Below are 12,749 nucleotides of genomic sequence, written 5' to 3' on the forward strand. Positions count from 1 at the left end.
ATTCATTTGATTTACAACATGTTGAGAATGTTTGAATGTCTGTCCTGTTGTCAGTTTTGTTTGTCTGTTCACACACTGTTTAACAGTTTTTAGTTTTTTCATGTTTATCACATTTATATCACTCCCAATCTTCCGCCGTAGCCTGAAAACCCACCTTTTCAGACTCCATCATGGCCCATAGCACTTACCCTAACCCCTTAGATAGCATTTCTGTTGGCTTAGATAGCATTTGACACAGACTTATAGCATGTTATGTAGACAGCACTATAATTGTATTGTATATAGTCATAGCACGCCATAGTACATATGTATAGCATAGTAGTGAATATGTATAGTTTATTATGTATAGTGTATGTATAGTTTCATCATATAGATATTCCACTGTTACCTTCTTAGCTTACGCATGTTTCATGATAAATGCTTTTATGTGATGTATTCCCATGCTTTTGTTCTTGCTTAAATATAAGTCGCTCTGGATTAAGAGCGTCTGCTAAATGCCTAAATTGTAAATTGTAAATTGTTATATATATTTTTTTATTATGTATTGTATGTGGAACATTTACATTACCTGTCATTTTTTTAATTTTATATAACTGAAACACTCATTATCATTGTCGATAATATTCTGATGTCATATACAAAAAATGCCTAATAAAAACAGTATTAAAAAAAAAAAGAATCTCATTTTGTGGCCTAGGCTGGTATAATCCCGCCTGACAGCAGGTTGGAGTCCCGACGACCTTTGCTGCAGGTCTTACACCCCCTCATCTCTCTCCTCGTTTCCTGTGAACCTACTGTCAGTACATATATCGATAAAAGCAAAAAGACTGCAAAAACGTCATACAAAATAAATGACCAGCTGTGAAACATTATGTGGAATGCATCCAAGCTAGTTTTTGAGGGAAAAAAAATACATTTCATTTGTTGCTTTCCATTTAAATGTCTATGCTGAGTGATGACTGAAACAGTTTACAGAAAGCCACATAGCAAACAAGTTAATGTTCATAATTCAAACCTTTTATATTCAAGACAGTGGGAAAAGTTAAGAGGCACACTTTGATTCAGAGCGAATAACTTGTTTTTTTGGGGGGGGGGGGGGGGGATTAAAAACCTTCTGAAGAGCTTGATCATATTCATTAAATGTTCTTTTTTCTATTTCATTATTCACCTTTGGCAAATCGTAATCAACCGCTGAAAATATAAATGTTAAACCTATATGAAACATACACTCAAAGTATAAATATGAAAACATTCTCTCCCACCTGTCTAACAATGTGCTAAGTGCTAAGATTGCTGGCTACATTTTAAAGACCATTATCATTTCTATGATATAGTAGTGCATACCGTTTTACTCGAAAATAAAATCCACTAGGAGGCTCCAAATATTTCAACTAATTTGTAGAACACCACCACCCCCACCCCCCCATTACAAGGTAATACTTCCTATGAAACCCATGTCTATAATGCATTATAGGCATAAATGCACTGTAATCTGCTTATAACATTGTATAATTGCACTTAAAAGTACCCATAATGAAATCATAACAAATAAATTACTGGTCACTCACAGACTTTTTCTTTGAGACAGGATCATAGTGTATTATGAATAATTCTCACAGTTAAAATACATTATAATACATGTATAATGCATTATAATCACTGATTGAAGTCAGTGATCAAGTGGCGATTGGGTGCTTTATGTAAAGGTGGAAAAATAAATTGCATTAAATCTATGCCTCAAAGATGGTGCATTGACATACGAGCCAAAGCAAGACTTTAAGCTCCCCACGAAAGCCAAGTAGTAGATTCTCTGGCTCAAACGTCAAGATGAATGACCATGTTCTCATGGCCGAGCCCATCTTACGGAAATACCTAGATATGTACGGAATTGCAATTCCGTACATACACGACTAGAAAACCTCCAAACCCGTACATACGACACTGAAGTTGTCTCCAGCGTAGACAATGACGGAGGGGACGCCGCCTCTACCGAACTAGAGCCACCGCGCACGTTGCCGTGCCGAGCGTGAGCGAGGTTCGCTAGAGCAGACTCCGCCCCGTCCGAGTTGTAACCCGATATGGACCCAATGGTAAATAATGTAAAACCCCAACTCACCCAGCCCCGAACCAGCCGCGGTCAAAACAGTAGTAGTGTCATATGTACGGAGTTTTTGGCTTTTCTAGTCGTCTATCTATAGGGAATTTGCAATTCCTTCCTCAAATTGCCTGTGTGGGACATACTCATTACTCAAGGAGACAGAATGAGTCGTTATTGCGGTCATAATGTTGGAGACTTGAACGACCTTCAGTGCTACGGTTTGCTTTCCGTGACTTCTCCCTCATCACGGAACAAAACATGTTTCCCACCTACGCCTTCAGGAATGTCATTACTTTATTCAAGTACCCAATGACCACTTGCAGTATATTATACTATAACGCATATAACAGTGCACGGACATGGTTATCATATTCTATAATGCAATATAAATCACTATGATTCTTGCCAGAAATTTGTGCCAGCAATTACTACTACAATTAGTATTAGAATACTTTACCTTTATAACTCATTATAAAATGTTTATAATGTTATGATGAAACAAGATTATAATGCCCGATACGTTTATAATCCATTGTCGACATTTGCTTCATAGGAAGTATTTACCGGTTACAACAATCCAGACAAATAATCTCAGGTAATGTACTAGTAAGGCCACTTTTAGATTGTTTGAAGATGACAAAGAGCTCGTGTAGTGGTGGAGAGAACCATATTAAAAGAGTAAAAGGTATGAATGTCAGCAGATGTTATAGTCCAATGTTCGGCACCAAAGTGCGATATCTGAGCAGGTATACTTTTGTGTCCGCCATTTTCTTTTTCACTGTGGAGCGGCTGAGCCCAGACTTCTCGGGGTCGGTTGGGGGGCTTTCTGTGGCCCTCAGTGTCCCAGGGGCCGGTCGTCATAGGTGCTGTACCTCTTCACGTGAATACGGCGGACGCGCTCCCGAAGCTCCACCCCCCCGGGCCCCCCGCCGCCACCAGGCCCCTCCTCGTCCTCGCTGTGAGAGCCGCAGTGGGCGTGGCGCCGCCTGGTGGCCTCCAGCAGGCTGTTGTCGGGGACGGGCACAGTCTCATAGAGCAGGGCGTTCAGGGTCTCCTCGTAAATGCGGGCCTCGGGAAATTCCACCTGAAATGGTTAAGAAAAACCGGATGTTTGGACCTTTGGATGCCTTCGGTTGTTATGAGGTCAAAGCCACTCATCCAGAGTGGACTTACACCCCCCCCCCCCCCCACACACAATGTAACAACATATCTGTTCCTTAGGCAATGAAGACAGTGCCCTGCTTAGTGGGGATCGTGGATATGGGAGGGGATGACCGAGGTGTCAATATTAGTCAACAAATCTGGCAGGATTTAGAGAAGGTATAGCTCGGGCTGAGGAGCTTAGATTGAGTAGGAAAGTCTTTCCAAACATGAAATGAAGGGGAAGAAAAAAACATCTTGGACAGCCAGCGTGCACATGTAATGGTTGGTAGTGGTATGTGGCAATGAAACCTTCATATAGAGCACATTCTATTCCAAAGCCTTGAGACTATCTTATCCAAATCTGCCAAGTGCTTCACAGAATGGCCTGAGGCAGGGTGTTCCACAAGCGCCAGCTGACAGCTGTACATTAGAACATCTCTAGCCTCGGAAACCCAGACATTTTCATTTCCAGGGAGAAAAAAAAAAAAGTCCACTTCAATTCGGCATACAGTAGCGCAAACGTCGGTCTCTCTCTGCTGATTTCTGATCGTCTGCACCTTTGTTAAATTGACACACACACACACACACACACCCCCCCCCCCCCCCCCCCCCCCCGCCGGGAGCTGCCGTAAGAAGCATACGTGAGTTCCAGTCTAGAACATCTCCAGTCGGCTACTTTTCTTTTTTAACTGTATCTTGATTTGCCTCCAGTTAATGCTGTGATGTAAATCAGTGGTTCCCCAAAGTGGGGTCCGGGGACCCCTAGGGGTCCTTGAGAGAGTTCCAGGGGGTCCCCAGCTAAATGATTATTAGGAACCAAATGGACCCTTATCAGTATGTTAACTGAGTTAAATTAACATTTATTTTACAATATAAATTGGGGGTCGCAGAGATAGACACGGCATTAACTGGGGGGTCCGTAGACTAATGCGTGTCAAACTGGGGGGTCCTTGAAGTTAAACGGAGGTCCCCGTCATATCTTTTCAAATGAGGGTCCGTGGGTTAATAAGTGTCAATGTGGGGGTCCTTGACACGAAAGAGTTTGGGATACCACTGATGTAAATTACATAACCGTAATCAATGACCTTGACACACAAAAGATGCACCAACGGGTCCTCCTCACCTTGGTCTGCTTCTTCTCAGTGGCGTAGACAATGGAGGTGCAGCACACCTCGGCCAGCTTGCGGCCCTGCCCGTAGAAGGACCAGCAGCAGATCTCGTCTCCCAGTACGTCTTTGATGAAGAGCACTCGCCCGTTGTAGCTCAGAGACAGCCTGTCAAACAGCTCGATGTTCTTCAGGAGGTTGTCGTCCGAGTTGCTGTCAAAGAACGGGGATTCATTTATTGACCACCTCGTCTCTTACCCATTTTGGGGGCGGGAACCCCTTTTTGTGTTTTTAAGCGTTACGTTATACTTTAGCTATTGAAAAATAGCAGAGCTACAAGCTCGTAGCGCGCCACCGAGCTTGTAGGTCTGCTATTTTTGAAAAATCGTGAAAATGTGCCTAAAATCTGAATATATATTCTTCCAGAGTTTCAGTTTTTAACTCAAATCTTTGCTTCTGGAGCTAGGGTTCCTGGAACAACATATTTTCAGATGGGGGTCGGCGGCCAATTACAGATAATTTTTGGGGTCCTAGACATGAAATATTGAGAACCACTGATATAGAAACATGAGGTTTTTCCAGGAAAAAATACATTTTAAAAAGACATTTAAAAAAAATGCTAGTTTTGTCATCTAGATTATAGATGTTAGGTATGTGATGTATACTTGCAGATGGATATTAGTTATGATTTATTTACATAAAAATCTGATGTTACAGTAGGCAAGCTGTTTGCTCATTGACAGGGGCTAGTTATGTTATTTAGATAGATTAGATGCTATAGGCATGTTGTTTAGTTGTAGTCGGATATTCGTTACGTTATTTCGATAGAAATTAGGTTCATGTCTACTCGCTATCCTAGTAAATCTTAATTTCTCAACCTTATCATACTCATGGAGCTTGCGTGGTAAAATAAAGCAGATAAAGTCAGCGTTAGGGCGGGAGCTTCGTGTTGCTGCTTCCTCACCTCGTGTACGAGTACTTGTTGTTGCTTCTGTTGTAAACTAGCTTCACCACAGGCTAGCAGAGACAGGGAGAAAGTACTTGATGAATAATTGGCCTAAAAATCACAGTCACTGTGCATGAAATCAAAGAAAGCATTATACAGTAAGCAAACTAAGCAATGCATCCGAAGTCTAGACAAATCAGAAGTATCGATGAATTGAATTGCGTGTATTTACATAGCATATTGGTGCCAAAACACATGAATGAACTCTTCCCATAACCCATTCTGGGGCGGAAGCCGGGAACCCCTTTTGGTGTTTTAAGTAAGCATTATGTTATACTTTAGCTATTGAAAAAATAGCAGACCCACAAGGTCGTAGCGCGCCACCGAGTGGCGCGCTACGAGCTTGTGGGTCTGCTATTTTTTTTTTATCGTGCAAATGCTGCACAAATCTTTTGAATATATATATATTCTTTCCTAAATGGGATAATAGCCCTTCTCCAACCTTGGTACAGGCTTGGATGAGTCTCTCTTCTTCCTTGGTGGAGGTGACCACAGGGATGACACACAGGGCCTGCTCCTGATTGTCCTGTCAATCAAAAGAGACATATGGGCAGTTACATAACACTGAAGGAGGGCCACTTACTTGTCTATCAATGTCTTCTTAACCCATTTAGGCCCCGACGTTGAAATTTAAAAGTATTTTTTTAAATGTATTTTTTTTCCCTGACCTCATGTTTCTGTATCAGTGGTTCTCAATATTTCATGTCAAGGACCCCCAAATCGACATTTATTAGACCCCCATTTGAAAACATATGTCAAGAGAAGATTTTACGGCTCCGAAACATATTAATTTCAAGGACCCCCCAGTTTGACATGCTACGGACCCCCATTTAATGGCATTTCTATCTCTGGTACCCCAATTTATATTGTAAAACCACTGTACAAATGGAACCAAACACTACTTGTGTTTTATTGTATTTTATTTTTGTGTCCTGCCCTGTGAAGCACTTTGAGCTGCATTTATGCATGAAAGGTGCTATACAAATAAAGTTTATTATTATTATTATTAATGTGTACACTCTCTGAGTTACAGACCCATAAGGGTCAATTTGGTTCCTAACTATCTCTAATTGAGCTATAGGTACCCCCTGGAACTCCCTCAGGTACCCCTGGGGGTCCCCGGACCCCACTTTGGGAACCACTGAGCTAAACTACTAAGATAAGAGGTGAGACAGGTATGAGGAGTCTAGGTACTGTAGATTATAGAAAAGGAGCAACAGGTATCGCAGTCCGAGTCCAAACTGTTTTGCAGAGCCCGGGGCTACCCCACCACCGCAAAGGCTCAGTCACCTCTGGTCGTGTGTTTAGTTCTGGGGCACAACTGGTCAGCCGAGAGCCGACCGACAGGGACGTGTGGCTGTATTGAGTTCTGATAAATACAGTAGGTGCTGGAACAACGAACAAAGTGAAACCTAGCTACTGTCCACTGCTTCGGAAACCAACGGACCAAAGGAATTTGGATTGGTTCTGCAATGCTGTTGTTTTTGATGAGTGATTGTTCTATTGAGCAAAAGCTTTTCAGAGACCGACGTGTGAGTTTACACGGGAGATAGATTTATAGCAATCAGACATGGGTCAGCACAAAAGCTGTGATATTATTAGCAAAAGATTGGGTTTACAGAACTCAGTCATGTCAATTATTTGTAATATATTACTTCAATAAGCACATTTAGCAATTATTAACCCATTAATACCCAAGGTTCTAGTTCTACAAATGCCTTCTAACAGTTTTCTAAAATAAAGTAAAATGTTCATGTCAAGAACGCCCAATATGATATTTTATTGGCCAAATGGCCGCTGACTCCCATCAACATATTTCTATATTTTAGTAGATCTACAAGCTCATAGCACGCCACAGAGTGACACGTTATGAGCTTGCATATCTGCTATTTTTGAAAAGACAAAGTATAAAATATGGTTAAATTGGTTAAAATCTAAAATGACACGGATGCTTTGTTGGTTTTAATGGGTTAAAACATGGAATAGAATAGACAGGCATATCAGTCTTCTGGGTGTAACGCCAAAGAGGTTTTGTGTGACAAACCTGCAAGCTGTTTTGGCAGGTTTCCACCAGACCCTGAATGAGGTAATACTTGGCCTCGGCCAGCAGCTCCAGTACAGCCTGACGGCCTTTGGGCAAGGTGACTGTGCCCTCCCGCAGGTAGCCCAAAATACTGCCAAAATGTTTCCCACTGCGGTCGATGAGGATCCAGCCTGGAGGTAGACAACAGACCACATCAGAGTCCACACGAAGCATGACATCATGTTAGCCAATGCTGACTCAACTATTCTGTTATGTTTCAAAGATCATGGAGAAAATGTAAACATTGGAGGAACAAAAATTACAGTAACAGGAAAACATCAATTTACATACATAAGTTATGAATAGCCAGGCAATAAAATAGAGCATTGCAGTCCCCAGGCCCGGAAGAGAATTCCTCAGTCATTTTTCCCATAGAAGTTTAAAAAAGTATTAATTTAAAAACATTTTAAGCCTCGGACAAAGCCAACTCATGTTGTGACAAATCATGACAATAGAATAAACACAATGTTTTGGGCCGATCAAATCATTAGAAAGAAGAAAAACTAAACCAAAATCGTCCCTAAACGTTTGTGTATATTGTCATGATTTGTCACAACAAGAGTTGGCTTTGTCCGAGGCTTATTAAGGTCTTTAAATAAATACTTTTTGAAACGCAGACCCAATACTTTCTCGCTACGAGGCAACAGTTCTAACAACTGCCCCATCATGCTACGTGAATGCTGTCCGATGATTCTGGAGGATGGCTTTCAAACCAGGAAGAGTTCAGAACGGAAACCTAGATCGTTATCTAGATCTAATCAAGAAGACGTCCTGCATGGTTCTCACCTTCTCTATCAGTGAACACCTCCTTCTTTCCACTGAACATGGCCTTCAGCATGGAGTTCTGCTTCGTCAGCACCTGCAGCGTGGCGTAAAACAAGGTCCCTCCGACATTGAGCCGTACATACTTATTCCCCAGGCCCACTGCTCCTCTGAAGCTGCAGGTCTTGGTCTTGGGACAGGCCAGCGGAAGGCCCGGAGGGCAGGAGGGCGTGCCAGCCTGACTGTGTAGCCGGTGCAGGCAGCTGTCCCCGGACATGTCCTTCTGGAGGTAGATGACCACCCTGCAGACGGAGGTCCGAAGGTCCCCCGCCGTGTTTACCGTTACTGGGGAGGCCACCACAGCCTCTCGCTGCACCAACGCATACCTAGTGGCAGGATACAGAGGTTCCTGGAGTCAGGCCTCTGATCAGAGACCTTCCTGTAGTGGCACACAGAGAGGCATGCTTAGCCCCTCTCGGAATCCCCTGGGTCAGCCCAATCTATCGTGCCGAACCGGGCTGACCATGGGGTCCCTGTGCGGTGATGTGTTTTCGTATGGAAATTATAGAACGCAGACATAAATACCGTCGGTTATGTCGTTTCTGCGCCGTTTGAGGGCTTCTGTTCGTTTGAGGGCTTCTGAATGTGTGAACTATAGTTTACAACGTACACCGCTGCGAATTCTCCTGTGCCTGTCCTGTTTGTTTGACCGATTTGGTCGCTTTGATTCTTCTCTTCCTTCCTTGTTTATTTACCGTTTATTGTACCGCCTCCCGCTGCGGGGTTGGCTTGTGCGTGGCTACGTTCCTGCCTCTGATCTGCTCTGTCATAGCTATAGCGCCACTAGCTAGCCAGATAGGCGGTACAATGAGGTGTCAATAAATAAGGAAGGAAGAGAAGAATCAAAGCGACCAAATCGGTCAAACAAATATTTAAAATACTTAACGGCTTCCGCGGCACAGGAGAATTTGCAGCGGTGTACGTTGTAAACTATAGTTCACACATTCAGAAGCCCTCAAACGGCGCAGAAACGACGTAGGGGAGACGGGGGTAATGTGAGACACTTTTTACATTTGCTCCCCTGTAGGCGAGCTAAAATGATATATCAGTCAAATTAACATATTTCCCATTCATTTGGGATGTTTCCTAAAAATGGAAATGATTAGAATGAATCCAAGACAAAGGGCAGTGAACATATGATTGTTTTAAAAAAAGTGGTCAGGTGTCTCACTTTACCCCAGGGCTGGGGTAAAGTGAGACAGACCATCAAAATCAATGGGGTAAAGTGAACCACTTATTCTTTTCACTTTAAAACTACCATAAAAACACTTGTTTTAACAGTTAGAACACTGACAGCTAGCTTGACAACCACACATTCCAAAACTAATGTCAGACTAGTAACAGAATCATGGGAATTGGTCATTAACCACATTTTCTTTCTAAACACTTGAAAGTAAGTCTGAACAGAATCAAAGACAACATTCTGTAATTCAAAATGTTTTAATTAACATTCAAATGATTAGAACACAACACACACGCACACAATTCACATCTCTACAAAAAGCAACACTTGCTAAAAGAGATAAACGTTTCTCTCGGTCGAAGTTTCCCCCCATTTAACCCATTAAGACCGGGAATGTATCTGTGTCACTTTAGACAGCAATTGGGTTCGGAACACTTGACCCTTAGAGCAGGCTAGTAGGGGCTCAGCACCATCAGAACCAGCTAGAACAGCTACAGCTACAACTAGGTCTACTCTACATTCCAGCCCTGAAGGTTACAGTTTGTAAATACATCAACGATGTGATTATAATCCATTTCTAATGGATGAAGCCTTGGCCTGGAAGAGAGGTTATCAGGTGGTCTCCAAACGTCTTAGAGTGTTTCAACCCTCAACAACTACACTCTCCAGTTGGCGGATCAGCAGTGATTTGGCCAAGTCACTGCCCCTCTCCTCCAGGCCCCCAGCTATAGACAAATCTGTGGAGGGGCGCCCCGGGCACAGCCATCACCGAGGTGAAACCAGCTATAGCATTGGCCACACCCGGCCAACAGGGAACGCAGTGACCTGCTGGCCAGGTGCAGCAAACCAGTGCTGACCACACCCCAGCGACCAGCTCGCCCAGGGAACCCCCCGAAGATCCGCCCACTGTCCTTTCTGTCATGCCTGAACCAACAGGAGGCTCCCTCGGCCTTGTGTGTTCTTGGGGGACTGCAGGCACTGAGGTCTCTAGGACTATGGTTTGCCTCATGCCTAGGGTTCTCCTACATCTCACCAGACTGTTCGTCTGTGCGGTGTGCATGTGTCCATCCTTGTCCAGTGTCCACACTTAGCCTTACTCTGGTGTATTTGAGTCAAAGAAGCCTTCTCTGAGTCGGTGTCACTGGCATTGTTGTTGTCGTTGAATCTGTCCTATCGAGTCTCCCTTCCTCCCCTCATCTCGGGAGACTCTGGGGGTATTGCTTATTTGTACGTTCTGTAGCTTGCTTGGTGCCTTCTTGCGAGTGCTGCGACAGGGGTTGCTGGCCCCTGTTACCCCGCCAGTCTTTCCTGGAGGTCAGCTGTCTCTCCAGCGTCACTGACCTTCCTCGGTTGCCATCCAGACTTTCCTGGAAGTCACTGGTTTCTAAAGGTGAGGATTTGCTCTCTCTGTGTGGTTCCTCCACGCTGTTTAGGTTGTGGCAGCTTCTTCGCCACATCACATTTCAGAACATGTGCCACATCGTTTTCCTTTATAGCAAATGTGGGTCTCTCCCATGCTTTCGTGTTTCCCAGGATTCTTCTGATAATTTGTGCAATTGTGCATATATTTCTGGTGAATTATCCTCTTTTCTGCCTTGCTCTCAGCGGCTGCCTTCTCCATCTCTACAAGGGCGGTTCCACCCCAGGTTGTCTTTCTGGTGTATCTTGGCATTTTCTACAATGTTTATGACATAGAAAATAAAACATATGCAATGTAATATTAGATTAAAATATGTTTAAAACTGAACTTAACTTGTGCCTCATGGTGGGGTAATGTGAGACAGTGTCTCGCTTTACCCCAGAGCATTTGTCTCACTTTACCCCACACCCACATTTTGGTAAACAGGACCTCTTTTAGCAATACAGGCTAATCTTCAGCTAGCAGCAATCTCATGGATGTATATGATGGTAGTTCATCAACGTGTATGATTTAAGTTTTTCTACCTGAATTAATTTGCTTTGACACAACAGCTGATTATGTTGACGACAAGAAAATTTACTTTTACATGCAAAAAACATATTTTTGTGAAAAAAACATGCTTACCACAGCACAATAAGGTCCTCTCCTCCATGGCAGGTAGGAAATGGGAGGGGCTTCAACATATAATGGTCACATGACACAAATGTCTTGTGGTCATGTGATACAGGGGGTGTCTCACATTACCCAGTGTCTCACATTACCCCCGTCTCCCCTAACCGACGGTATTTATGTTTATTTATGTTCGCGTACCAGGTGGCAGGGTAGAGGTGGAATAGGATCCCATGGTAGCTGGGTCTCAAAAATGTCAGAAACTTCAGTACCATTGGGTTCTGACTTGTGGGGCTAAGGCATGCTGTGACTGACTGACTGTTATATTGTTCCATTTAGGTACCAACAGTATACATACAATACAACACCGTCTCTGATACCGTGAGGAAACCACCTGCCAAACTATAGTGGTATCTCTAAACTCTTAAGTTATTTCCCTTTCCTCCAGAATGGAATGTGGCTGGACAGGAAACTATGGGAGCGTGGGAGGGGGTGAATGAACGTTGGTCTACTATACTGCATGGCATCATGATGATCGTAACTTGATAGCGTGGTTGGTTGTTCAGTGTATTCCGCTGTTCCCTGCTTCAAATACAAACTGAAAACGTCAGACATTCAAACAGAGCGAACTAGACTAGATACTCACACCGAGTAGCCACTATATCTACTGCGTCCCAATTCTCCAAATACAGAAAAGGTAAACTAGGGTCGCTAAAGCGAAAGGGGCTATGCGATCATTCCCTGCCTACATAACAGCAGTTACAGCACTATTAATACCAACGTTCAGGTTTTAAATGGACCTCATCTGGCATCCAGGTTTCAGTGGTTTTGACGTTTACTGATACGCTTAACTACGATTTAAGATGAATAATAATAATCTGTGAATCTCTTTCCATCTTTACTCAAGTTTAAAACAAATGCGTGATAAGTATAAAGTTAGCTAACTTAGTTAGCGTCAACTCACCCTAACGTCGCCCCTTTCCAATTCCTTCTGGTCAGAAGTTATATCTCTAGTCTACTTTGTTATCTTGGGGCATTTTGAAATGACCAATAAACCCTGCCATTAAGTATCAACTAGCTAAATGTAACAACAAAACTGTAGCTAACTTCTTGTAATCAATTCATACCCCCAATGTCTCGCACTAAAAAGAACTACAAAACCTATGGCGGCCTGAGATTTTTCTACTTCCTTCCTAACTGTACCGCCTGTGTTACAACCAACCATAGACTGTAAAAAATAAATACATGGCCTAATAATACAATTAAATAGAATACACAA

At 43.1% G+C, this 12,749-nt stretch overlaps 1 protein-coding gene across 3 annotated transcripts; it reads right to left on the reverse strand.

The window, feature by feature from the left end:
• Nucleotides 1-933: 933 nt before the first annotated feature.
• tnfaip1 (tumor necrosis factor, alpha-induced protein 1 (endothelial)) lies at nucleotides 934-12,620 on the reverse strand. 3 transcript variants are annotated; one of them, XM_083772866.1, is made up of 7 exons: nucleotides 12,435-12,620; nucleotides 8,223-8,584; nucleotides 7,398-7,567; nucleotides 5,796-5,879; nucleotides 5,312-5,364; nucleotides 4,365-4,560; nucleotides 934-3,182 (listed from the first exon to the last, which is right to left on the reverse strand). In XM_083772866.1, the coding sequence occupies exons 2-7, from the start codon at nucleotides 8,473-8,475 to the stop codon at nucleotides 2,934-2,936; spliced, it is 1,005 nt and encodes a 334-aa protein (XP_083628992.1). In that variant the 5' UTR covers nucleotides 8,476-8,584; nucleotides 12,435-12,620; the 3' UTR covers nucleotides 934-2,933. The 3 variants fall into 3 exon arrangements, with proteins under 3 accessions (XP_083628992.1, XP_083628990.1, XP_083628991.1); XM_083772864.1 differs by having other exon boundaries at nucleotides 8,223-8,637; XM_083772865.1 differs by having other exon boundaries at nucleotides 8,223-8,637; nucleotides 12,431-12,620.
• Between the last annotated feature and the right edge of the window lie 129 nt (nucleotides 12,621-12,749).

Source organism: Protomyctophum parallelum (genome assembly GCF_964188405.1).
Source record: "Protomyctophum parallelum genome assembly, chromosome: 9".
Classification (NCBI taxonomy): domain Eukaryota; kingdom Metazoa; phylum Chordata; class Actinopteri; order Myctophiformes; family Myctophidae; genus Protomyctophum; species Protomyctophum parallelum.

Excerpts from the sequence above, each read along its gene's own strand:
- tnfaip1 (XM_083772866.1), bottom strand. The coding sequence starts at position 8,475 with ATGTCCGGGGACAGCTGCCTGCACCGGCTACACAGTCAGGCTGGCACG. Across the intron at positions 5,880-7,397 it reads CCTGCCAAAACAGCTTGCAG|GACAATCAGGAGCAGGCCCT; the intron begins GTTTGTCACACA and ends TTTGATTGACAG. Across the intron at positions 3,183-4,364 it reads CTGAGAAGAAGCAGACCAAG|GTGGAATTTCCCGAGGCCCG; the intron begins GTGAGGAGGACC and ends TAACCATTTCAG.